This window comes from Tiliqua scincoides, chromosome 15 (assembly GCF_035046505.1).
Source record: "Tiliqua scincoides isolate rTilSci1 chromosome 15, rTilSci1.hap2, whole genome shotgun sequence".
Lineage (NCBI taxonomy): Eukaryota > Metazoa > Chordata > Lepidosauria > Squamata > Scincidae > Tiliqua > Tiliqua scincoides.
In genome coordinates, this window is record NC_089835.1 from 1,922,304 (window position 1) to 1,948,858 (window position 26,555).

At 51.1% G+C, this 26,555-nt stretch overlaps 1 protein-coding gene across 1 annotated transcript in view; it reads left to right on the forward strand.

The window, feature by feature from the left end:
• NRXN2 (neurexin 2) overlaps positions 1-26,555 on the forward strand; it is a 300,535-nt gene that overhangs the window by 228,260 nt on the left and 45,720 nt on the right. The window contains exon 18 of the mRNA XM_066610141.1: positions 19,504-19,675. Within this exon, the coding sequence (XP_066466238.1) occupies positions 19,504-19,675 (172 nt within the window). The remainder of the gene's footprint in view (positions 1-19,503; positions 19,676-26,555) is intronic.

Genomic DNA, 26,555 nt, shown 5'->3' on the forward strand with positions numbered 1-26,555 from the left:
CCAGCTTCCTGTATCTCACAGCGGCCCACCAAATGCCCCAGGGAGCACACCAGATAACAAGAGACCTCATCCTGGTGCCCTCCCCTGCATCTGGCATTCTGACATAACCCATTTCTAAAATCAGGAGGTTGCGCATACACAACATGGCATGTACCCCATAATGGATTTTTCCTCCAGAAACTTGTCCAATCCCCTTTTAAAGGCGTCCAGGCTAGACGCCAGCACCACATCCTGTGGCAAGGAGTTCCACAGACCCCTTTGTCCCTCCTCCTCCCACTCCCTGGGTTTGAAAATGGGGTAAGGAAATGTTGAAGGTGCCAAGCTAGACTGTTCCCAGCCTTCCAGCATGACACTTTTCCTCCATTCCTCCCTTTTTGAGTAGGAAGAGGCAGAGCAGGCTGCTAGCCAATGGGTGAGGTGGCATTTGGCACCCATGGACTGGCCCTTGGGAGAGGACCCCAAAGAAGCAACCAAAGGAGAAGTGTGCAGGTGGCAGGAGAGAGGCCTGATTAGGTACAGGGGGTGGATTCCAAGGTCAGGACCACAATGCGGGGGGGGGGCACCCTACAGAGCACAAGCCTGCCTTCCCCCACCTCTATCGACGGCCCCTCCATGCAAGTGATGATCTTTCAGTGAGAAGGCCAGCTGAGATCAATGCTGCACTCAGGCACAAAAGGGTCGATTTTGCTCTCAGTTTTGTGCTTGTGTGCTTGTGTGTGAGAATGCATTGTGCTTGTATGTCAGAGTAACAGTCTTAATTCCTAAGAGAAGTGCTGACTCCTCAGTCAGGACTCGGGAAAACCGCTTCCCACTGTAGGACTGCCTGGCTTGGCACTGACTGGCAGCAGTAGAGTTCCAGTCGAGGGATCTTTACTTGGAAATGCTGTCGGGACTCAAACCTGGGGCTTCAGAAAGGCGGCTTTGCCACTCGGCTACAGCCGCATCCCAGTCTGCTCCCCCCTTTCCCTTTGTGTCCCTTGAACCCACCATCCCTAAGAGCCTCTGTGTCTGGCTCCTTCCCTCTCCTCCCTACCTGGCTGCCCTTCTTCCCCGGATGCTTCTTCTCCTGTCACTGCTCAGGTTCCTTGCACGGGGGGGGGGGGGGGGGGGAGGAGAGCCATATCCAGGAGGACTCTGGCTGGCCTTGGGTGCCAGGGAGATGGATTGGGGTTACCAAGGGGAAGGAGAACAGCACGTTGCAGTAACACAGCGGGCAACAACATCCACGGGCCCTTGTTGCGGACAAAGGCCAGCTGTTTATCACACTGGCTGACGGGCAGGCATGGATGTTGCCGGGCTCCTCTTGGCACCTCCAGTGCCCGTGGCAGCCAGGATTGGACACCAGCATATTGGGCCAAGTTGTCTTCAGCCCTCTCCAAGGGCCAGAATTTGGGCAGCATTCGGTAACAGCACCTCCATCCCTAAGCTCAGGATCAGGGTGGAGAGAGAGTTGAGTACCTCCCTGTGTTGTAGTCCTTAACCCTCCCTTCCCCCCCACCCTGCCATGATTATTTACTGCCGCTATTTATTACTCTTAATATTTACGATCAAGAAAGCAAATGGCCAGGCAGCTGTCAACCTGAAGCAGACAGCCGTTAATCGGTGTGATTAACTTATCGATCGGAGATGGCAAATTGAGGGCTTCCAAGTGGTTGGTTTCCTTGGAGGGGGCTGGCACAAATCTCTCTTCGGAACACAGGCTTGGCCACCCATTGCCAGCAGACACTTGGCCAGCATGAGTGCTGTATGCGTGTGATGGGCTAGTCAGTCCCAACCTCTGAGACCTCCATCACCTCACTTATTTTGTGTGTTTGTTTCTTTCAGGCTACTGTGAGCTATGAGCTCCACCCAGTGGCACTCAGAGGAGCAAATGCAACCCCAAAACCAGGGCTGCAGCCCCACTGTGAGTGAACTGGCAACCAGGGTCCCAACCGTCATGCCTGCCTTCCTGATGTGGCCCAGCCAGGACCTCATAGCTGGAGAGTATTGCTGTGCTTAACATAGAACAGTGGACCATCTGAGTTTCAGTGAAGTAAATTCACAAGTGGGGTTGTCCTAGAGCCAACTGTTCTGGGAACCTTGCACCAGGACTTGGACTTCACTCCAGTGCAAGTATAACTCTTAACCGTGGTTAGCACTAATCTTGGATTGTGCTGTTAGTGCCAGCCATGGTGAAATGTTAGGCTTGCTCTGGCACAGAGTTTAGAAGCACCCGGTTTGCACCTTAACCCTGGTTAAGGTAATCAGTGGAATCCTGGATCTCAGCCATTTAAAACTGTTGTGCAAGGGAGAGAGTTGTTGTTGTTCTTGCATTTCCTTGGGAGGAAGCCTCCAAGTCGACCTCCGTTCAATCCAAGTCAACATGAACAAATTTGAACTCCATTAGGCAAGGTTAGTCCTGGATATGGCCGCCTGAGGCAGTCGTCGCAGGCATTGGATTGAGGGGGCACCCACCTCCTCCTGCCCCCTGGCTTTTGAAAGGCAGAGTGGAAGAGGGAAGAGCAGGGTGGACTAGAGTGTTCTCTCCACATTTCCTCTTCTGCTCTAGTCTCCTCTTCCTTTGGAAATTCAGAGGGTGGGAGGAGGCAGACTGGAGCAGCTCTGCTGGGTAAGGAGGGCAGCATAGGACTGCCACTTCAGGCTCTGGGAGGCCCTTTCAACAGGGAAGATAAACTACTTGCGTACGGACAGAGTTCAGGTGAGGTGGGTCTTTGTGGGTCCTCAGCCAAGTGTCTCTCTTGCTGCTCCTCTCCAAATTTTGCAGTCCAAGTGTTTCTGTGTGCAACACTCCTCTAATTCTGGGTGCAGCTTTATGACTGGAGGGTTGGGGGGGAAGAAAAGAACAAATTGATGCTTCCACTGAAAAAAAAATGGCTCCACTTAGTGAATTTAATTTTGACTCAGATGATTGTTTGCCTTTGCAAAACCTCCAGCTTTTCATTGCTGCGCCTGACACGTAATGAAGTAATTGTGGCATTAAGAATTAATAACCAGTGACATTGTCCCTTTTTTGCCAGAATGGGGGTGGGGGCCCCACATACACACACACTTTCACTCTTCCGCTGAATATGTTCCCTCTTTTGTTCTAGGAGTGACTGTGTGCAATTCAGTACACTTCCCCCAGCTTTGACTGGTTCTGTCTTCTTCCCCACCAACACAGAATGAGGCCCAGGAGTTTTAGCGGTACCTTATCTGGGCCACCCAACCCTTGCTCCCAAAATGTATGTTTGACCACAAAGTATAGTGGATGTAATAAGGAAGAGAGTACCTCTGAGCATACACAGACATCTAGAAGTCTTGCAAAAGCTGGTGAGCAGGGTTCAGTTCCAGTGACATTCCATTTTTCACAGTCCCGCATAGAGTCCTGCTGCCCTCCACGATTCCTCCTCTGCTCACTGAGTTTGCAAGGCCCAGTCCTGGGCTTACCCTCTCTTCCCTTGCAGAGCTGAAAAGGGACCTGGGAGCTGGTTTTGGTGAAGTGAATGTATTCTGTGCATGCTCACAGATCCTCTGTGTTCCTGGATTCCAGGCTCAGGGCCCATCTCTCCCCCTGAGAGGTTCCTTCAGAGCCTTTCCCACTCTCATGCCCGACTGGAGACAGAGAGCCACCACTGACCAGTTAGCAATGCTCATCAGCAAACCTTCTGTTTAATGATTCCTCCTTCAGCCATCCAGACCCAGATCTCTTTGGCTGTCGGAGGGCCTCGCGCCTCTGAGGTGTTGCACCAGGCATCCAGGTGGGGGACCTGCAGAAGGGCTGGCACCTAGGGGTGCAAGTGAAGCAGCAGGCGCTTCCGATGACACCACTCCAGCTGCTGCCTACAGGCTTGTGACAGGATCTCAGCTCCCTTTGTAGCACTTGCCGGGGGCATCCCTGAGAACCAGTTTTTGCCTCTTGGCCTCCCTGTGATGTTCTCACCCCTGCGATTTCTTGTGCAAAATTACACAGAGAAGTGGTGTGCAGGCCAACCTCAACCTGGGGAGGGCATGAAAGGGAGTGAGGGGAGGTGGCCCACATCACCGCCACCTTCTCCAGACTCTCTGTTCAAGGCACTGCCTCGAGCTTCATTTTACAAAGCCTGAGAGGGATGGCTTGCCCTAAGGCTTTGAGCAGAGAGCAGCTACAGCAGAGGCAGGATTAGAATTCAGTGCCCCTGAAGTCAGGTGGAACCTTCTGCTTACGCCAGTGGGGGTCAGACTGGGAGCCAGGATGCCTATTCCTTCCCCTGCTTCTGAACGCACAGGAGGGGATGCAGGACTGGCAACAGACTCCCCCCTACCAGTAACTCCCTTTAGAAGATGGCATAATTATTCCTCTGTTTTTCTCCCCCTTGTGGGCACCTTTTTTTCCTAGGCATGATTGTAGGAAGAAGGCAAGTAAAGGGTGCTGGGAGAGGTCCAAGGAGGCTAAAATGGGGTTGTTCAGGGATCCCCGACTCCCTGCAATCCCTGGCCTGCAGGCTCTGGAGAGCAGAGCTGGCCCTCCTTCCCTCCTGCTGGGGGCAGCCAATCCAGGCCCAATCCTTGCACACAGCATGGCTGCTAAGCTGCTTAGTTCTGTCTCTCTGGTTCGCTTGGCCCCTGGAGCGAGGGAAGGCAGCAGACAGCCAAGTGGAGGGGAAAAGCCGCCTGTCAGGGGCCTCCTTCCAACCAGAGGAGACGAGCCAACTGGCAGTCCCTCACCTGCTAATCCGTCCGTACCACCAGGGCCTCTGTTTGCCTTGCCACGCTGCTGTGGGGGTGGGCTAAGCCGCCAGGGCCTTGGCAGTGCGTAATCTCCAAAACGAGAGTAGCCAAGCAGAGGGGGAGCAGTTCTTTCTTACCTTTAAGCAAAACACTCTGCTCAGGCTCAGAGGCTACCTTTACACCATGCCTTCAACAACTTACCTGCTTTTAAGGAATTGCTTCCAGTAGTGGGAGGAGGGCACTTGGTCTCATTCAGCGTGCTGGTTTGTGGAAGGGGGTGGCATTCTACAAATTCTGTTTTGGTTTGCATTTTTTCTAAACTGGGGTGACTGACAGCTGATGCCGGCACAGTGATTGATTGGCAGTGGGGATTGTGTGAAAAAGCCAACCCTGATTCTCCTGGACCAGAAGGCCAGAGGTCAATCTTGACCCATCCGCTGGATTGGGAAGTGGCCCACACCACTGCTGAGACCCTAGCATGGTTAGTGTAGAACTCAGTTAGGGATGGAATTCCCTCACAAGGCCCCTGATAAGGAGTGGGGAGGGAATTCCCATTGATACCCCAGTTCTGGATTTACCTGGATTTATTATGGCTTCTGTCAGAATGTATCTCCTTAATCCCATTTCTGTCTTCTCCATCCTCCAAGGAGCTCAGGGTGGGTCATGTGGCTCCTCCCCCTACTTTTATCTTCACAACAACCCTGTGAGGTCGGTGAGCCTAAGAGATGGTGATCCGCTCCAGGTCCACCCACTGAACATCATGGCTCAGTGGAGGATTTGAACCCAGGGCTTTCCCCACCACCACCACACATACACTCTAACCATTCTGAAATACTGCCTCCTGCACACAGTTTTCCAAATGTGGCTGCATCACAGATTTCTATCCCAGTATTCTCATGCTTGCTTCTGTGTACTCCAGCCAGCTGATGATGCTTCACTGCTCTTCCTCTGATTCAGGTGTGGAGGAGTCAAGAGGCAGGGAGTCCAGGAGATGCTCTAGGTTAGCCTATTCTTCTCTGCTCTCCATCCCTTCACCCTATCCTCTTCTGTGCCAGTCCCCTCTTCCTTTTTTCACTCCTCTAAAGTGGAGTTTTTGTTTGCCGGGCGAGTTGTGGGATGAAGTGGAGCCTCCCTGTTCTGAGGTAGTCTACCTATGGATGCCTGGTGTCAGGGACTGGCTGGCTTGCTGCCCTGCTTGTGGTCTTCTCAGAGGCATCACGTTGACCACTTTTTGGAGGCATTAAGTTATCTGCTCTTTGACTGAGGCTCAGATTCAAGATCTGCTCCTGGGGCTGAAGCTAGCATGAACGCCGTCCTTCTATATACTATGCAAAGTATATAACCATTGCTGCACATATTGCTTTATGAAAATGAGAACACCACGTCCCTGCCTTTGCAATCAATACAAGAGAGTGGACAGAGGGAAATTGAGACGGGGGAAACTGGGGAAGAATAAGCAATGTAGTTCACACATACTTAGTTAGGCTTAATTTCAGACTCTAGACAAGTGTTTCCCAACCTGGGGGTTGCAACTTTGAAGGGCAGGCATTCCCAACCTTTGTTTGGGACACTTCCCCCTTCAGAAAGGTAGTGACCCAACCAGGGTCCCATAGTACAGCACTTCTGGGTTTCGCTGCCATGTGAGCGCATTCAGCAGCACTACAGGTCCCTGGTCAGGTTGCTACCCTCCTTAAGGGGTAGCATCCCAAATGAAGGTTGAGAACCAATGGTCTAGGGAGTTGAGCCTCATGGGAAAGGTGGGGTTTGAGCAGGGATTCAAAGGCAATAAGGGAGGTGAGGGGTTCCAAGCCTAAGGCTTGGCTTCTTGGCAGTGGCAGCCATTGTGGCAGGGCGAGAAAGCCTTGTACGGAGCCCTCCGTGGCACCTCCTGGCTGCCTCTGATGCTGCATTGGCACCACCACTGGCAACGAGGGTTCAGGGCTTGGCCTGTCCAGATATGGAGCCACCCACCTCCAGATCAGGGTGAACTGACCAGAAATTGAGCCTCAGTCATGGACCAAGCGTGGGGAGGAGGCCTGCCCTGAGCCTGGCCTCTAAGTCCGAGTGTCCCTTGGAGACTCTCCGTGGGGTCTGCAGGGCCCAGCCCCTTCCTCTATGCAGGGCTTCATTGGAAGTGTGCACCAAGTTCTGAGCCTGCAGCAGTTCCCCCCACGGCCCACTCCCACCCACCTGCCGTCTTCATTGTCTGCCGCCCCTTCCGATAGCTTTCTAATCGCTCTTCATCCATCTAATCTCTTGTCTCTGTGCCACAGAGCTTATCTGGCCTCCATCTGTTTTGCATCGATCCCCTCTCTCTGCTCCCTCGAAACCTGCCCGCCTGTCTCCTTCTCCATCCATCCACTCATTTTTCTCCCCTCTCTATCTGTCTTCATTTCTGCCTTACTCCTCATATCTCACATCTGCACATGGGGAGTGGCGGGGAAGGGAGGGACGGGGCTGGGAGGAGGAGAATATAAAGTTTAATTTCTGTACTCGGAGATGCCTTCTCTTCCAGCCCACTCCCAGTCTCCATATCAGTCTGCACCAGTTTTATTATTATTATTTTTCTCTTCCCCCCCACACCCGCAGCCGCCCCTCCCCACTTCCACTTCACGACTCATCACCACAAAAAGACAAACTGCCTTGCTTAGTCAAGTGGCAAATGTAATTCAATTGTTACCCAGGACAGGCAGTAACGAAGATGACACTGACAGTCGTAATTACGTTTCACTTGGAGAGCGAACCCGCGGCTCTCACGGCGTTGGAGAGGCCTCGGCGCCCGAACAGCAGATAAAGGCTGCGTAAGGCACGTAATTGGTTTTTCCGCCTGCACCGACCCTGTGTGCTGTTGGAGTGCTTGGGTTTTTAGAGGGAGCAGGCGGTGAGGAGGGGAATGGGTGAAGTTGGGGCCCCCTCATCCTGCTTGTGGTGGGTCTGTTGGCAGCCAAGAGATATTCAGGCCTCTTCGGAATGTCCCAAGTTGGACAAAGACATGAAATGACTTTGCTCTCATTAACAGTAAGATGCTGCTTCTTGGAACACTGGGGAAGGGGGCTCTCCAGGGTGTCACTGAACAACCATGGCCTCTCCACAGGCATCTGGGATACCAGGCAGGGACTTCCCTAATGCTGCCTGGGGATGCTGCCAGGGTCTGAACCCTGCATGCAGAGCAGGGCTTGGCCCACAGAGCTATAGCCTGTCCTTGGACCTTGAGGTGAGGCTTGCGTCGGCTAAAGGGGAGAAGCTGCACAACACCACAAAAGGCGGTGGGTCTGGTATGACCGGGCAGGGCCCTTGGGAGCTCTGAGCAGTTCGGAGCTGCCCCCAAAGCCCAATAAACACACCTCTGAACATCAGTTTGGGGAGAAGGAGCAGCCTTTGGTGGACTAATGCAGAGGGAAGGGGGGGCCATGCACTCTCTACCCCTTCCTTTCTCTCCTCCCTGGCAAAAAGTGTAATTAAAGCCCGATTAATAATCTGTCTGCCTCACATGCAGATTTAGACTCATTAGCTTCTAATTAACGTTTCCCTTTTATTTCTCTTGGGGGGGAGCTGGTCTACCACCACTGCTGCTCCTATTCCCTCCCACCCCAACACTGTTCTTTCCCTTCCCTCCCTACTTTCCCACCTATCATGGGGTGGGAGGGGGTCTCTCCAACAGCCTTGCTGTTGCCAGCATGCCTCCCCCCATCCAGCTGTGCACACAGTGGTGAGGTGCTCACAAGTGGTGAGGATGTGTCCTTGCAAGCTCCTAGATTTGTGATTGTGCAGTTGAAATGTCTCGGCACAAGTCTGCTGCTTTGGCCCCTGCAAATTCTGCCTCTGCCTTTGAAATAACTTGGCTTAGCACTGAGTCCCTGGAAACAGGAGTCCTTGCTTGCAGGTGTGAGCCATTGAAACGCACCTGTACATGTTTGTTTGTTTTCCCCACATTCCAGAACTGAGCCCTGGCATTATGGTTGTTTCCCACCCCCATGATGCTGTGCAGTCTCCTGGGTCTGTCCAAAGGTACTCTTGTCATGATCATTGCCAGATGTACTGCAGGGCTGAACTCCCGGCTTTTGAACCAGGTTGTGGGGCTCAACCCAGCCGGCTCAGCTGAAGCTTTGCAATTACCTCTTCTAATTCTCACCACTGACCTCCCCAAATGGCTCTTTGCTCCTCTGCAGAAACAGTAGCAGCCCCTTCCTGGCAACAGCTGCTTGCAGGAGTCCTGACCAGGCATGTGTGCACTGCTGCAGCTGACCTGGACTTGGGAGGCTCCTTTGCTTCTCCAGGCACCCCTCCCCATCTCTGCAAGGCAGACCCCTGGCAGCTTGGCCTTCACATAGATCTCTATTACGGACACATCTCCGGCAGCCCCGGGTGAGCGATGAGGTGTTGATGCAGGCTGACAGGTGAAGGAACGGTTCTGCCAAGAGATTGATCCCACCCCGTTGCCAGGTAACCGGGAGAGGCACGCAAAGCTATTCAGAGTGGACAGAGCAAACTGTAGTGGCTAAGAGCCATGGAGGTGGACCTCCCCCTCCTCTCTATTTGCACCCTTATCTGTGTGAGAAAGAGATAAGAGTACACATTTCTGTTGGCAAAGACTTCTCTCCGTGCAGATCTCTGTGCACTGCAACTGCTGTTATTCTGGGCAGTGATGTCCACTGCCAAACTCCAGATTGCAAGATCTGCCCCTTGATGAGGAGGCTATCAGAGGATACATCCAAGCATGTGAAGAGAGCATGTTCCTTACTCTGTCGGTCATCCAAGCATTAGCAGGGCAATTCCAAGCTTCAGCACTCCCTCTCTTAGAAATTACTTGCTGGGGTCTGTCCAAGGGCAGGTCTCAGCCCGTGCGCCCACCCATCAGAGCTTCCTTTTCCAAGCCAGCAGCGTAGGAGCCTCCTCCTATTGGAGGCTGATCTGGCATCATCTGGAGGTAAGCAATTTGTCCCCAGAGACGGGGCTTAGTCCCTGCTTCCTGCCCTCCCCAGCATTGGCCGTAAGGCTCTTTATGGTCTTAGTTGGGTTGCAGGATATGGAACAGAAAAAACATGCTGACCTCACTGCCTGCCAGGGCTCGGTGAACCCAGTGCCTCTGCCTGGCAGGACCTGAACAGGGAATCCCAGGCCACGATGGGTGGTGCTCTCTGCCTCAGCTGCCCGTAACAGTACACAGTTATGTGGGCAAGTAGGGTTGTTCACACATTGCGCAGTCCGCAGGTATAGAACATCTGTATCCAGGTTCACATTTCTGTGGGAATGGCTGTACTTGAATGTGTGGTTGACAGCTCAGCAATCTGGTTACATACACAGTGCCTGCATTGGGAATATGGAACATAACTGGGATAGAATGTGTGTATAACTGGGCCTGGGTACAAGGCTGTTCGCACCTAAAACGATACCCACTACTTGTATACCCAGGCCTAATCCTTGCTCACATCTCCCTGAGTAATGTTATTCATACATTATGATGTTGAATAGCTACAGCTTGTTGCAGATATCTGCAGTCTGGCCCTGCCCTTCCAGGTTGGCTTAAGCCCCAACTCCCCCCCACCACTCTTTTCCAGCAATGGGAGAGTGAAGAAATGTGTGAAAAGTGGACCTGAGTGAAGCCTGAGATGGGATTCCAGCTCAGCCATAGACTTGGGGGTGTGTTGTGTCTTGGCCCATCCATCCATCTGTAAAATGAGAATGAGGATTTTTGGGGGAGGGTTAAGTATTTAATACCCTGCTGTTTGCACAAAAGAGCCTACAAAATGACTGGTTTTTGTTTTTGTTTTAAAGATTATATGTATTTATAAAGAAAGAGAGCGAGGACAAAATGGCTGGCAGAGTAAGTGCTGGAAGCCTCAAGGCATTCATTAAAAAAAAAAAATCTCTTAGGTCAGGAAATGACTACCAAGCATGCTGGAGGCCTTTTGGGGCCCGCAGAGGGCACAAGGGTTGTCTTGGAGCAAGAAGCACAGCCCTGGATGGGCAATCAGAGAGTCCTATTATTGTGGGGACATTATAGCCTAGCGTGGCTGGGGAACCTTGAGGTGGACGAACACGCTGGCCTTCACTGCAGCCATTTTGCTGTTGCCCTTGTGCAAGAATGCACGATGCACACTCCCACACGGCTTTTTTGTAGTTTTAAGGGTGAGGACCCAGGGTGGTATTTTGTTTCTGATACACAGCTGGCAGCCAAATGGGAAAGGAGGCATCCTCAGTTTGTCAAGTACTTAGATCAGAGGTTTGTCCAAACTGGACTCTTCCTTTTTTTTTTTAATTGTGTGGGTTGTTCACATGTTCATTTGTGCACAGGTACAGAAATGTCAGGCCCCAGCGTCAGCCGCCTCTGCCCTGTCACAGTCTGTGGCAGTGCCAAGTTGAGCAGACATGTTGGCATGATTCACTTCCCTGGGAAAAAAAGATGTGTCACTGCGTTGGTCTTTTTGGAGAGGTTTTTCTTGGTGTCCTGATGGGAGGGGCTGAAAGTTCTGTCAAGCAGTGGCCATTTTGTGGCCGTGTTGGCCTGATGTGACAGCAGCCATGCTGGGACAAAATGCTTGTTCGGAGGCTTATTTCTGTCATGGTTAAGGGTGCCCAACAAGCCAGGGGTGATGATGGGGAACAAACAACCACCCTTGTACCCTTAACAGAAATTTGCTATGCAGAAATCAGCTGGCAAAGCCTGTCATGCCATGCAGACTGAACTGCCATAGGGACCTGTTTGGAGCCAGCAGTTTTAAGTGCAGGGGTGAAGCAGCCAAAGCGGGAGAGCTGGCATCAGGAGGAGGTGGCCATTTTGGAGCCTTGGCAGCCATCTTGAAGTTGACAACGGCCCTCTCTTCTTTGCATGGTCCATTAAGCACATGGCGGGGGGGGGGTCTACTCAGGTCAACCAGTCCTGGCTACTCACTCTCTCTCATGACCCCAGGAGTTATTTGTTCCAGTGAGCCATTGAGGGCCAGCTGCCCTCCATCCTGCTCCATCCTGGGGTCTGGAGTTGCTTTTAGTCTTGTAAATCCACCTGCCCCCTTCCTCCCCCTCTTTTTAATTTGCAGCCTCTGTGAGTGACATAAATCTCTCTCTAAATGTGCACTTCGCAGTCCAGCAGGCCTCAGCAGAGCTCTGCTGCTATTGCCTGGTGCCAAAGGAAGCAGGAGGTGGTGCAGGGAGAGGCGGCCTTGTCTGCCATCTATCGTCTCTTGCCACTCTTCCCCTCCAGCCCTTCTCTTGCTACTCTCTCCATAGTATTATGGGGAGGGAACCCGAGTCCACTAGCACTGACTGCAGTCCTTTTTCCCAGAAAAGCTCCTGCCTAAAATCCTCGAGAGCTGCTGCCAGTTAGTGCTTGCGACACCAGGCGTGATGGATTGAGGGTCTGACTCTATTTTGAGCAGTTTCTGCTGGTGGACGCACCGCTCAGTGGCCGAGCCCCTGCTTCTCACACAGAAGGTACCCAGTTTAGTCAAGGCTAAGAGGACACCCTTCCCTGAAACCCTGGAGAGATGCTGCCAGCCAGTACTTGATGATGCTGATCTAAATGCACCCAGAGTCTGACTCAGCAGAAAGCAGGTCCTCACGTACCTATGAACCGCCTACCCTGCTTTTGTGAACATGCTTATTGCCGACGCCTGAGCCCGCCTGTGGGCAACCACTGTGTGTTGCTCACTTTCCCAGGTGTGGCACTCTGGCCTGCTCCTCCTTGAGCGACAGGGGGTGGGCATTCATCAAGCACACACACCCCACCGCTCTTAATAATCCAGGTTTAATGCAATAATTACATGCATGGTTCTAATAGGCAGCGTGAGTGCACAGAACTGGGCTGCCAGCAGCCGCTCCCTCTGTGTGATATTAATCACTGCTTAGCATAATAAGCCCCTAATAATGCCCCCACCCCCTTTTTCCCTGCCTCCCAGCAGCAGCTCTGCAGAAATGCTCTTTGCCTGGGATTTTCAACTGACAGCACTTACCACATCTACGCTGGAGGAGAGGGAGATCCAGAGCAAAAAAAGCATCCTTTTGTTGGGCTAGAGAAGGTTGGCACATCTCTGTGCTGCTTTCTGAGTGCCACAGGTCTCTTTCCTGCACACTGGAGAGTTCTGTGAGGCATCCATAAACTGATGCAACAAAAAAATCCTTTTGTCTGCTATGATATCTGTTGAGTCTGTTGATATCTGTTTGTCTGTTGAGATATCCAAGCAGTGTGGGGTTGGGTGGGGCAGCAAATGGGCAAGGTGGAGAAGGAAGGGGTGCATCCCTTCTGGAGGGTCCTTCCAAGATGGGAGAAAGAATCAGGGATCAGAGCTCAAGCTTGTCGAGGAAGGGGCAGCTAGATTATGGGGACTTTGGGGGAAAGAAACCCGGCCTCTGAAGAAGATGGGTGATTACAGTAGCATCACTAGGGTTAACGTCACCCAGTCCCAGCATGCCACCTCTGTGATGGACCTCCTCCCATGCAGTGGCACCCCTGGATGGCAACACCCTGGATGGAGGACGTGGTGATGTTGCCCCGCTCTGTTGGGTTTTTTTGGCTATAACTTTTGATAGAATAGAGATATTTCAACATGGTTTGTTCCATTGCATTCTGCATGAAATTACGCATCAACTGATATATGACATGATGACAATAGAAAATACCAAGATTTTAAAAATTTTGGCCAGTAGTAGTGTCGCGTCCCCTTTGCGCTTCACTCGGTGCGGCCTGCACCTCCTTAGCAATGCCATTGGGTGGTTAATTTCTATACATTTTTTTAAAAGACAGAAATGTTAAGAGTTAGCTAGATTAAATCAGTTAGTTAACCCGTTACATTAAGCATCTAAAAACATTTCAGTTGGATTGATTAGAATCAGGCAGTGGGTCTAATCCTTTTTCCCATTCGCAGGAGAACTAAGAGCAGCTTGTGGAGGCCTTCCCCATCCTTGACTCCTGTGCACCGGAAATACCTCCTCTGCACATGTCCTTTGATGGCCCATAGCAAAGCATCCTATTTGTCAGAAGACAGGCGCTGCCTCCTCTCTGGAATTCTTGCTTTTATGAGTGTGGATCGACACACACCCTAATTGATTAGTTACTAATTGCAGCTCATATGCGCAGTCTGCCAAGATAATGTTAGTTGGGCAGCAATCCTAGTATCAGATGAGAGAGGTTAGCAGTGGAGGCTCACCTGGGAGCTGCAGCCCTGAAGCCAGGCCAGCTCACCCATGAGGCAGTTGCCTCAGGCAGCAGATTGACTGAGGGTGCGGACCTCCACCCACCCATTCACTTCCATGGCTACTCCTCTACCTCCCCCCCCCCCCCAGGATTAGAAAAAGAAAAGCGTACAGAGTGGAAGAGGAAGTGCGGAGGAGCCCACCACTCTCCTCTCCTCCACACATCCTGTTACTGCTCCATCCCCCTCATCCTTTTCCAGTCCAGGGAGCGGAAGGAACAGATGCTGGTGCAACACAAAAGAGGGGACAGAATTTCGCAGACCACCTCAAGTGACATGAAGTATCACTGGCCAGTGCCCTTGTGAAGGCAGACTGACCTTTATCCAGTGATGCCAGAGAGGCATTTTGTTCATGCTCAGCCTCCTCTTTACTGCTGCATCTGTGGTCTGTTCTGGGGCTGAGCATCACCTTTGGGAAATGGGTTTCAATTCAGGAAGATTTATTTTCGCCAGCTTTGTGGCAGGAAATAAGATCCAAGTGTGGGTACTGGTCAGTTAAAGAGGAGGTGCCCAGCAATGGGCCTGGTAGCCCCTCCACCCACTGGGTGGAGAAACCTCTGCTACTCCAGGCACTGAGTTGCTCTCAGACGTGACTCGGGTGGAAGCCAGCATGAATTGTGGCCGTGCACACTCTGGACTCCCATAACTCATCTCAAGCTTTTATAACTGCCTAAGCACCTTCCTTCACAGGAATGGCCCACCGTGAATTATGGGCTGGTTTCAAAAGCAGCCCAGCCCTCCCACTCCCAAGAAAGGAGGACTTGTGCGAATTACACTCACAGGAAGGAGGGCATACAACCAACTGGGCCAAAAACAGTCCAGATTCCATGCTGGGGAAACCTCAGGTGATTTATGCACACCTGCAAGCAGGCTTTCTTTTCAGGAATGCGTGCCCCCTCCTGGACTCCGTTTCTGGGTTTGGGAGCTGGAATCTTCTGGTTCGAAATGAGAGATTGGGGGGGGGCAGGGGGTACTTGACCTTGAGATGTGGTGGGGGGCATCCAATGGCCATGGCCACTGGAGGCAGTGGAGTTTATCTCCGTGGTTTGCATGGATGTGAGTTGCAGCTCTGTGAATTGGAGGGAGGGCAGGTGGTTTGCTCAAAGCTACTTGGGCACACTGGCAGAAAAGCCCATGCTTGCATCCCTGCCAGCTCCTGAGCTCCTTCCCAGAGAGGCAGCAGTGGACCCGGATTAATTGCCGCTCGGCTGCAAATGAAATTAAGCAGCCCTGATCGTTAGCTTATTGATGAGGCAAACAAGATTAGGCAGCGCAATGTCAATCAGCGGCTGCACCAGGAACTAAATTAAAGGAGCCGTGACTACTCAGAGTCGCAGAACGTTAGTGGGAAGGAGCTGGAGAGAGTTGGGGGGCAGCAGCGGGAGTGGGGTGACAGACGCCCTCTCAGGAGGAAGATGACAGGTTGGAGGAGGAAGGCTTGGAGTTGAGGGAAAGGAGGCTTGTGGCTGGAGAGTGGGCAGAGTCTGTGTTGCAGCTGGCCCTGCATCCCCTGTCCCTTCTCAAGCAAAACTGCCTGCAGGGGCATTCCTTTTTGTTCCTCATCCTCTGGTATCAAGCCCTGAAGCACACCTCTGCTCTGAAGTACATTGGGCAGGCAAGAACTCCCAAAGGCCCCCTGGAGAAGGAGGCAGGTATGTCCTTTGGGACAGTGAGATTCCTGTGGCTCCTTCAGTTGTGGTCTCATTAGGAGGTGCTGTCACGTAGCACCCAGATTGCACCAAATGCTGTACAGAGAGAGATCTGGGTGTCTCTCACATGCTTGGTTTCCAAAATAGGTGCTGAGGCTCCAGACCTGCCCCAGGCACCCTTCTCCCTATCTGTGCACTTCTGCACATGCCAAGTGGGCTTCTCTTCTTAAATCCTGCTTTGTACCTTTCTGGCTTGGGTTTGGAGGGGTTGACATGTTTGCTTCATCCCCCAGAGGAGCTCTGAAAGTGCACATCCATCCGCCTGTGTCACCCTCAGTTCTGGGTTTCTCATCCGCTGACCTGCGCATAAGGGCTCTTCTAAAGAAAACGTGGTGCCCTGCGCCTTCCTAAAGGATGTCTGCACTTCCTAAAGGATCCTGCATCTGTAATAAGGGGGGATCAAAGTTGCTGGACTCCTTAAGCATGCTCTGTCGCTTCTCTCTTGGCAGCCAAACAAGCCTAGTGCATGGATGGCCAGGCAATATGGTGGCAACGTGGTTTCTGGACAGCTGCCTGTGCCCTCATGCAACTCTAGCATGCTTGAGTTGCTTTTAAATGGGCGTCTGGAAGACTCCTTGACATGGCTCTCGCCTCCTAGAGGCGCTTAGGGCCCCCCCCCCCGAGTGACAGGCCAGTTGGAAGCCAGTGTTGTGGAGCCACCAGGCACTGCTCATTCTCTTTTTCAGGAGCATCTAGGTGGCATCATCATCAGCCTGGGTCTTCTCAGCTGTCCTCCCATCCCGGGCTGGACCTCCAGGCAGATGACATGGGATGGTGAGCAAGCAGCATCAGGACTAGCCAGAATTCTAGAGGTGGGTGGGCAACTATTTTTTCAGGGTGGGCAATTATGTCCGGTATCTATACTGGTGTGCAAAATGAAAGAATAAGTATGGCGAAACAGTAGCATACAGCCCAGCAGATGACCCTGGACCCCCTTCCTGCATTCTGCACTGGGAGTGCTTCATCTGCTGTTGCCCAGGTCGTAGCTGAGCCCAGGTTCAGCTGGCTGTGCTGAACTGACTACTGGCACCCTGACTACTGCCATTTGATGAGAAACTTGTCCCCCTTCCTCTTTCCAAACAGCAGGGCTAGAGCTGTGTAGCCACTTGGAGCAGAAGACAGAGGTGCATGTGGAGTGGTGGCCACGGAAGAAGCAAACTCTGACGGCTGCCACAAAAGTGGTAGAAAGTGGAAGGTTAGCAAGTGTGCCAGACAAAAAAAACTAATGGGGGACCCAGCTTTGCCCCAGGGAGGCTGCACTGAACCTGCTTCCATCTTTTCTGAGAGTGCAGAAGATCCAAGATCTGGTTTGCAAAGAACGTGAGAAAAGCCCTAGCAGATTAGACCCAAAGGTCCATCTCGTCCAGGGCCCTCCTGCCAACAGTGTTTCCCACCAGCTGCCTCTGGGAAGCTCTTAAGCAGGAAAGAAGGCGCCGTTCTTTCTCTCTCACCCTTGCTGCCCTGCAGCTGGAATTTGGAGACACACTCTTGCTGAGCCTGGAGGGAGCGCAGAGTCATCATGAGCAATGGCCATCGAAGGATCCATCCTCCATGACAGGATGGCTCAGAATGGAAGCTCCCTCACCCCTTGTGCCCCTTCTGAGAGCCAGAATTCTGACCCAGGCAGTGACATTTGGGGTGGTGGAACCCCATCGTCCCACACCTGTGTCTCTGCTATCACCGTTCCTGATGCTGGTGGGCATCATTTTAAAGACTGCTTTTTTTATTCTTTTATTGACCTTTCGACTGGCTTTAAAACGCTTTTCCATCCATGTTAAAAGAAAGCTGTTAAAGAAATATTTTTGTCAAAGCACTTACTGGAAGGGTTGCACAAATTTTTAAAAACTGATTAAAAAAAAAAATACACTACTTGACCAGTCATCACTGTTTTAGGTGGGTGGGTTGGTTCCCCGCTCCACTCTCCAGTCTTTTAACTTGTGCTAAAACGCTCTTTGTTTTGTAACGCTCTGCTATATTTGTATAGCAGCATTTCTCAAACTGTGGGTCGGAACTCACTTGGAGGGTGGTGACTCAATTTCTGGTGGGTCCTGCAGAGCCTCCAGTGAAAACAGATGATGGAAAGATCAGATAACTAGTTGCCTCCAGCCCTGAGGCTATTCAAAAATCAGAGAGCTGCTAACTGCCCTGCAAAGAGCTGAGCTCCTGCAGTTTGCAAGCTTGTGTAACTGTAGGGAGATAAATGCTTGAGTTTCTTCGTTCTTGTGCTTTTTTTTCAAATCCATCAATGACAGGTAGTTGAGGGAGGTAAAGGCTGGGTCATATCACTAAGCCCCGAGGCTATTTATTAGGGCTGCCTCATTATGAGAAATTGATTCAGTTTTTTGAAAGCAAATATAAAAAATATTACAGGTACTTGTCAATAAGTAAAAATATTATTTCTTCCTCGATCACCTTTTTAAGTCTAAATAAAGCTAGGTGGGTCCCGATAGAGTGTTGTTTTAAAAAGCGCTTAAAAAATTTGGGTATCACTGTATTGCGATAGCAGCTGAGGGACTGAGGTGCAAATCAAGACTTTCCTGGTTCGTGTCTATCCTCTGCTATGAACTCACTCGCTAGTCCTCAGGCAAGCTGCTCCCTCTTGGCCTCAGTTTTCCCCGTACAACTCTATGCTTACCATACAGAGTTGTTGTAATGACTTCCAAATCTTTTCTCTGCTATACATAATACTTTTGAGGCACTTTGCATGCTCAGAAAGCACCATGCAAATACTAAATTTTATTACAAAAGAGGAGTGAACGCTTCTTCATCACCCTGAGCTCCTTGGAGAAGGGGGGATATAAATCTTCATCATAATAAACATAATATATTACTGAAGTACACATACAGTTAATAGCTCACTCCATGTGTATTTGTCTTCCTCTCCCTGCTCAGATTTGTCATGTCTGAGCATGTGTGCTTCTTTTTGCCTCAGAGCTAGAGTGGTGTAGTTTGTATTGTGGGGTGCTTGGAATCTGGCAGACTTGGGTTCAATTTCCCCCTCCCCCCCTGAATATTACTGGATTTTTCTTTTGCTCTTTCTCTGCCTCACCTGCCTCAAAGAGCTTTTGCCAGGGTAAGAAGGTGGAGAAGGAGTTATGTACACTTCCCTGAGGTCCTTGGTGGATGGGTTAAGATTTAAATGTGAAGAATAGCATGACTGGAACATAGAAGGATGCACACCCATATGTTTAACTCTCCCTCTCTTTCAGACCAAGGGTATCACTTTTGGCAAAAAGCAATGATGGTGTTGTAGTTTGGGAGTTGGAATTAGACCTGGGAGATCCAGTGTCAAATCCTTGCTCAGCCACAAAGCTTCCTGGGTGAACGGGGGCCAGTCACTCTCTCTATCAGCCTTGCCTACCTCACCGGGTTGTTGTGAGGACAAAAGAAGGGACATAAGCTCCTTGGAGGAAGGGCAGAATAAAAATCTGAGAAATACTCAGAGCTTTTCTGTCTTGGTGCCCCCATCAGACCCTGGAGCTGTGGAGCTCTGCCTTGTCCTCCATGTGCTGATGGCTGTGAGTGCAGAAAAAGAAATGAAGCTTTTTCTCCATGGGGATGACTGGCTCCCATCAATGGGAAACTGAATAGTAGGCTTCCTGAGGCTCTTCCTGCACAAGCAAGATGTGCATTTGCAGAGGTCCTGGGTCTTGAGGGAGGGCTGTACTTCAGACAGTGGAGCTGACTTAGGTCACGGGGGCCAGGCAGTGATGCTTGTGTACGCTGGTATCTAAAACACTGGTGTCAAAAATTCCAAGGCAGAGCCTCACACAGAAGGAAGCCTGGCTAACCTGTACCAGCCATTCCCTAGTCTCTGATGGATGAGGTCCCATACCCCCTTCCTCCAGCCACCTGCTCTGACCCCATTTCTCGCCTCTCTCTCTCTCTCTCTCTCTCTCTCTCTCTCTCTCCTTCTGCAGGACCAGGGCACGGTGGGGGTCATTTTCAACGTGGGCACGGACGACATCACCATTGAGGAGAGCAACGCCATGGTGAACGATGGCAAGTACCACGTGGTGCGCTTCACGCGGAGTGGTGGGAACGCAACGCTGCAGGTGGACAACTGGCCCATCAATGAGCGATACCCCGCAGGTAGGGACTGGGAGGCGAGGCCAGCTGTGCCCCTCCTGCACCCCGTCTCCCCCATGCCACGGAGGTTGGAACCACCCTCGCCCTCTGATCATAACCACCAAAAGCAGGTGGTTGTCCTGCTTTTTCCGGATCTCTCCGTGGAGGAGGAGCTTGAGCCTTGCATCTTTCCAGGTGGACCTCAAAGAAGTGAATCCAGGGTCACTTTCCCAAATGCATGGGAAGAACTGGGGAGCCAGTCCCTGGTCCCAGGAAGAAGGGACTGATTGGGGGTGGGGAAGCAGGAGAACTTTGTGCGGTGTAGTGGTTAAATCAGGAGTGTGCAGACCTAGATTCAAATCCAGAAACAATGTTTGTTGGCTGCCCCTAGTCCAGCCACCACACCCCCTTCAGCCTAACGTCATGGGATTGTTGTGAGGATACAAGGAGGGAAGGAGCCCTGTGCCCTATCCTGAGAAAGAACGGGGCAGGGATGCCTTGTATCTTTGAGGCAGGGGAGGCAGGACTTCCCCCAGTTTTCAGGAGGTTGTTTTCCAAGAGCCAAAAACTCACACATGCCAGCAATTTTGGGGGAGGGGGCAAATTTCAAGTTGGGGTGGGCTTACATGTGTGGCAGGGGCAGGCCTTATTATGGTTGCCATAAACCCTCCTTCCCCCCAAAAAACAGATTGCAATTTTTGTGGGGCTGTCCACAAAACGTTTTAAATCTCCCCTGCTGCACTGTCTCTGGTATTTTCAAAGCAGTAGGGAAGGGGGAATTTGGATTTCTACTACTCAAGAATCTGTATTAATTCTGCGCTCACAAGAACGGCCACCTCCCTGTCCCCCATGCTCCAGGTGCTGCAAGTCCTTGACATTTTGTCCATAGCTGGCCTTTTTTGGCACCACTCCTAATTTTCCCGTCCATTTCAGCTGGAGAAGTGCTTTCCCGTATCTCGTTCTCATCGCCTTTTATTCTTTTGAGAAGGTTGGCACTTGCAGAAAAGGTCTGGGGCCTTGGTGCAGCTACGATGGCAGGAAATGGGGGACGTGGGTGGGGAGAGGGGGAGGTGTCACTGAGCTAGTAGTGGAGGGTCACACAGGACAGATGGAGAGCAGCAGAGAGAAGAGTCTTTGCAGGCTCAGAGCCACAGCTGTCCCACTCCAAATCAGGTTTCCAGTGGGCCTTTCTTGCCATGCAGCAAGTAAACAGAGCAGCGATCAGAGATACAGGCTGGTTCCAACCTCCCCTTGAGCAAGGGTGGGTTTTGGGGAGGGGGGCTGGGTGAAGAGGGAGAGTTGGGGGCTGCATTTGTGCCTGGAAATGCAGCCAACCTGGAGATACCACCCTCCCGCTGCAAGGATTGGCCTTCTTCCGTCCGTCGTCTGTGGCTGAATTGCAAACAAGCACAGCGGCTTCACTCCTCCCATCAGGAACCAGCAGGAACCATAGCAGGAGGCTGGGGGTGGGGAGGGTGAAATCTAATCAAGATCATTGGTGCCACAAGGCAGGCAAAGAGGGAGAGCTCCACACCCACCTGGGATTCACTGACTGCTTTGATCCAGCTCCCCCTCCATCCGTCCCCCAAAGTGCCTCTCCTCAGCCAGCCACCCGACTGGCCTGATTGTTCAGTCTCTTTGATGCCCTGCACCACAGAAAGCCTCACCGCCTGGCCTGCAAACCAGGACCTGCCGTCACAGCTCAGGCTCTTCGCACAACTGCAGCACCGTTCTCTCAGTCCCTCTCGCGTGTGCACCTGCACACAGAGCGGCCTCTAGCAGCCTCTCGTGCTAGAGGCACCAGGGAAGCCATGACTGGGGTCTCCAGAATTAAGGACTCAAGAGGTTGGCTTTGCTGCGGCCACAGGAAGTCCTTGGGCACAGAGACATCTCTGCATTGGCAGCAGGCCCTCCTGGGACCTACAGCAGCTGTCCTTGCTTGGAATGGCCTTAGACCATGGCATTGTCCCAGACTTGTCCCCAGTGTGGGCACTCAAGGTGAAATCACCTCTCCTGCCTAGAGGGGCACAGCACATGTCTTTTCCTGCGCAAAGGAAGATCTCTTTGTCAGGACAGCAAATCAACTGTGAGCCCTGAGTCATCCCTGCGACCTGCTGTGCAGGCAACCCCCTAGCAATGCAGTCGTACACTGGCTCCTCACTTGCACTGGCCGTGGTTCCTGGGCCAGAAGCTGCTGCATTCTGCAGTTTTTGCTGTTTCTCATTCAGATTTGCAAGAACTGGGTGTGAAACTTGGAATCCACATTGTGTGGAGCAGGTTCTTTCCAGGGTGCCTTTCAAGCAGGACCCTTTAATTGGGCATGGCAAGGCATTCCTCTTCGAGGAAACCACGTGATCTGGCACAGCATCCCTTGGGCCCCTGAACATGCATAAATGGCAGTGTGTTGTGTCATGGTGAAATGGGGGTCTCTGGCCTGATTAACTTGTTTTAAAATGTTGTCAGTTTTTAAGCCTTGACGGAATTCTTGGTCTTGCCAGACAATGATGGTGCCAGGATGTTGAGAGCTCCTGGGGCAAAACCCTGAAAACAGGCCCTCCAGTGACAGCCCAACTCGTGATGCACTGGGCACTGCCACTGAGATATTGAGGGCTCAGGTTGAGCTGGCCAGGTGGATCCTTAGGCAGTGCCAGCCCAACCGACCCCTGAAGCCAGAGGATTGTAGTGTTCATGGACTATATGGTTAATCTGCCAAGTGGTGACCCTCACAAATGCATCAAAGCATATAAGCCTTGAGAAGCACATGCTCACCCTATGCACTCCCATGGCTGCCGTTCATGCTGGGACCCAGCTGGAGAGAGGTGTGTGAACATAAGAACAGCCCCACTGGATCAGGCCATAGGCCCATCTAGTCCAGCTTCATGTATCTCACAGCGGCCCACCAAATGCCCCAGGGAGCACACCAGATAACAAGAGACCTCATCCTGGTGCCCTCCCCTACATCTGGCATAACCCATTTCTAAAATCAGAGGTTGCGCATACACATCATGGCTTGTACCCCATAATGGATTTTTCCTCCAGAAACTTGTCCAATCCCCTTTTAAAGGCGTCTAGGCTAGACGCCAGCACCACATCCTGTGGCAAGGAGTTCCACAGACCAACCACACGCTGAGTAAAGAAATATTTTCTTTTGTCTGTCCTAACCCGCCCAACACTCAATTTTAGTGGATGTCCCCTGGTTCTGGTATTATGTGAGAGTGTAAAGAGCCTATCCACTCTGTCCATTCCCTGCATGATTTTGTATGTCTCAATCATGTCCCCCCTCAAGCGTCTCTTTTCTAGGCTGAAGAGGCCCAAACGCCGTAGCCTTTCCTCATAAGGAAGGTGCCCCAGCCCCGTAATCATCTTAGTCGCTCTCTTTTGCACCTTTTCCATTTCCACTATGTCTTTTTTGAGATGCGGCAACCAGAACTGGACACAATACTCCAGGTGTGGCCTTACCATAGATTTGTACAACGGCATTATAATACTAGCCGTTTTGTTCTCAATACCCTTCCTAATGATCCCAAGCATAGAATTGGCCTTCTTCACTGCTGCCGTACATTGGGTCGACACTTTCATCGACCTGTCCACCACCACCCCAAGATCTCTCTCCTGATCTGTCACAGACAGCTCAGAACCCATCAGCCTATATCTAAAGTTTTGATTTTTTGCCCCAATGTGCATGACTTTACACTTACTGACATTGAAGCGCATCTGCCATTTTGCTGCCCATTCTGCCAGTCTGGAGAGATCCTTCTGGAGCTCCTCACAATCACTTCTGGTCTTTACCACTCGGAAAAGTTTGGTGTCGTCTGCAAACTTAGCCACTTCACTGCTCAACCCTGTCTCCAGGTCATTTATGAAGAGGTTGAAAAGCACCGGTCCCAGGACAGATCCTTGGGGCACACCGCTTTTCACCTCTCTCCATTGTGAAAATTGCCCATTGACACCCACTCTCTGTTTCCTGGCCTTCAACCAGTTTTCAATCCACGAGAGGACCTGTCCTCTAATTCCCTGACTGTGGAGTTTTTTCAGTAGCCTTTGGTGAGGGACCGTGTCAAACGCCTTCTGAAAGTCCAGATATATAATGTCCACGGGTTCTCCCACATCCACATGCCTGTTGACCTTTTCAAAGAATTCTATAAGGTTCGTGAGGCAAGACTTACACTTACAGAAGCCGTGCTGATTCTCCCTCAGCAAGGCCTGTTCGTCTATGTGTTTTGAGATGGTTTCGTTCACCTGAGAGGCTCTGCTAGGAGGGGTCCGTTCTGCCCTGTTCAGAGGTGGGGCGGTGAGTCCTGAAAGGAAGACCTGCTTGCTTGTTAGGGAGGGGGCTTGCATAAAGCACATCCTCTAGAACTGTGCCCCCAGGCAAGCAACTGCAGGGGATCCCTGAAGACCTTTTTCCTGAACAGCAAAAAGCACTGGGGTCCAACCTGTATTGTAGGACATACTGTATAAACATCAGAAGAGCCCTGCTGGATCAGGCCAAAGTTCATTTAGTCCAGCTTCCTGTATCTCACAGTGGCCCACCAGCTGCCTCAGGAAGCACACAAGAGACCTGCATCCCTTGTATTTTGGCATGTCAGAGACAGTCTACTTCTAAAAGCAAGAGGCTACACATACCCATCATGGCTTGTAACCTGTGATGGGCTTTTCCTCCTATCAATCTCTCCAATCCCCTTTTAAAAACATCTAAGCCAGGTACCATTGCCATGTCCTGTGGCAAGGAGTTCCACAGATTAATCTCATGCTGGGTAAAGAAATATTTCTTTTTGTTCTAACTCTCTGGGCACTCACTGAAAACTTCTGACACCCTTTGGAGTTTACCTCCCTACTAGCATCTTGTGCATGACCTCCCACTACAGACCTTTTCCTGCACTTTGAAATAAATGCAACAGGCTCAGGGTCTTAGAGGGTTCTGGTGCTCAGTGGTCTGCACTGTCTTTGTAAAAAAAAATTGAAATGGAGGCTCACCTTTCTGTGACACCTTCCTTCCTCTCCCTCATCTGTGCCCTTACTTCTCTCACATGAAAGAATGAACAAGAGCAGGTTTTTGCCTTGGGGAAAAAGAAAAGCAACCTCTTTTTAAAAATGCAAACAATTTCAGCTGAAGATAATTTATTTAAGTGCTTTAAAAATAAAATAGATCTTGGTGTGGAGGGCAAAATCTGTGCAGCAAAGCCCTTGTGATTATCCAGAGGGAGCAAGAGTGGAGGATGGCAGGCAGAGGGTGGGGAGAATTGTAGGGAGAAGCCAAGCTTAGGAGCTTCTTGGTTGGGAGTAAGGCCCAGTCGAAAGGCAGCCTTGACTGACATTTGCAGTGAGGTGACCATGTTGGTCCACTGCAAGCAAAAATCTTGTAGGTCTTGAGAGACTTGCTTGCTGATTTCAGTCTCTTGGGGTTTGCAGTCCACACATGGTGCATGAAGTGAATTCTGCTGTGAGCAGGCAATCAATCAATCAAAGGATGCAGGCTGGAGATAAAATGCAGTGACATTTAGAAATCCGTGGGGAGATGTTTTGGTCACCCAGGACTCTCTACTACTGATTGAGAAGCACTAGTTCCCAGCCAAGGAATTGCAAGGGGAGGCCCTGGCCCAAAACAGCCAAGCTGAAGGTTTGCAGTAAATTTGATTCTGTTTGGGCTTGAAGGTTTCCTGTCTCATTACACCAAGGTTACAGTCCTGTCCATGATAACCTGGGAGTAAGCCATAGTCCATGTCATGGGACTTGACTTCTAACTAAACTTGCCCAGGATCGCACTATAAGTTGCTCAGTTGCACCAGATCTCATGTGTTTCCCCCACTACATTTTGTGCTTTTCACAGAATCTTCAGTCCCAGTTCATGGCTCTAATAGAGAGGATTGTTTCTGTCCACTGAGGGTTTCATGTCATGAGGGATGATGACTGCAAGCCCATGCAAGCCCCTCCTGAAACAAACCGATTTGTCTTCAAGGTACTACAAGCCTCCTTGTCAGTACCTGCTATTCTTTGCCATCCAGTAGTGCTCTCAGACTCATGGAATACTAGACTTGGAAAGGACCCTAGAGGTCATCTTGTCCATCCCCCTGCTCAGCACAGGTGACTGTAGCATCCCTGACAGCCTCCATTCAGCCTCTACTTGTTGCAGGACCTTCCCCAATCCTATCCAACTTTACAGCGCTGATGTAGCTGCAGTGCAACCCCAAGTCAAGAGACCAAATGTTTCCTTACCTGGAAGAGAACTCTATGACTTCCCCACTCCCACTGCAGGATGCATCAAGCCCTGTTGATACAACTGCATCAGTGCTGGAAAGTTGGATAGGATTGGGTCCTCAGTCACCAAGGGGAATCCATTCACCATTTTGCAAAGAAAAATTACAGGCCAAAATAAATGGACAAATTAAAGGGAATTAAGTCATGGGTGATGGGGAGAAAGACAACCAAATCGGACATGAAGTCACTATAATATACATTCATGGTTATTCCCATGTGTGAAAACGACTCTTTTCCTTGCAAAATAAGCCACAGCTCCTCTGGAAAAGTGTCTTGATCTGTTTTTTCCCCCATTGAAAATTAAGGAAGGTGCCTTGGACTGTCTGTGTCTCACCTTCTGTATGTTGCAGAGATGCCCTACAGTGACCCACCAGTCTAGACATCTTCGTATGTAAATGCACATTAAAAGCACACAATTAACACACAGCTTTGGGCGTTTGTATTAGCAACTGCGCCATCAGGTATTGCTCCCATTTTACAGACAGGGAAAGTGCGATTGCTCAATTGATTTCGAGGGTGTGGCTGTTCAAGTCCCCCCAGAGACTGGCCTGCATTGAGAGGACAGCTGCTTCATTTTGCACCCACACATGGGCACCTTCTGGTTCTCTGTCTTCTGCACAAGTTTGCACCACATTCTCCCTCCCAG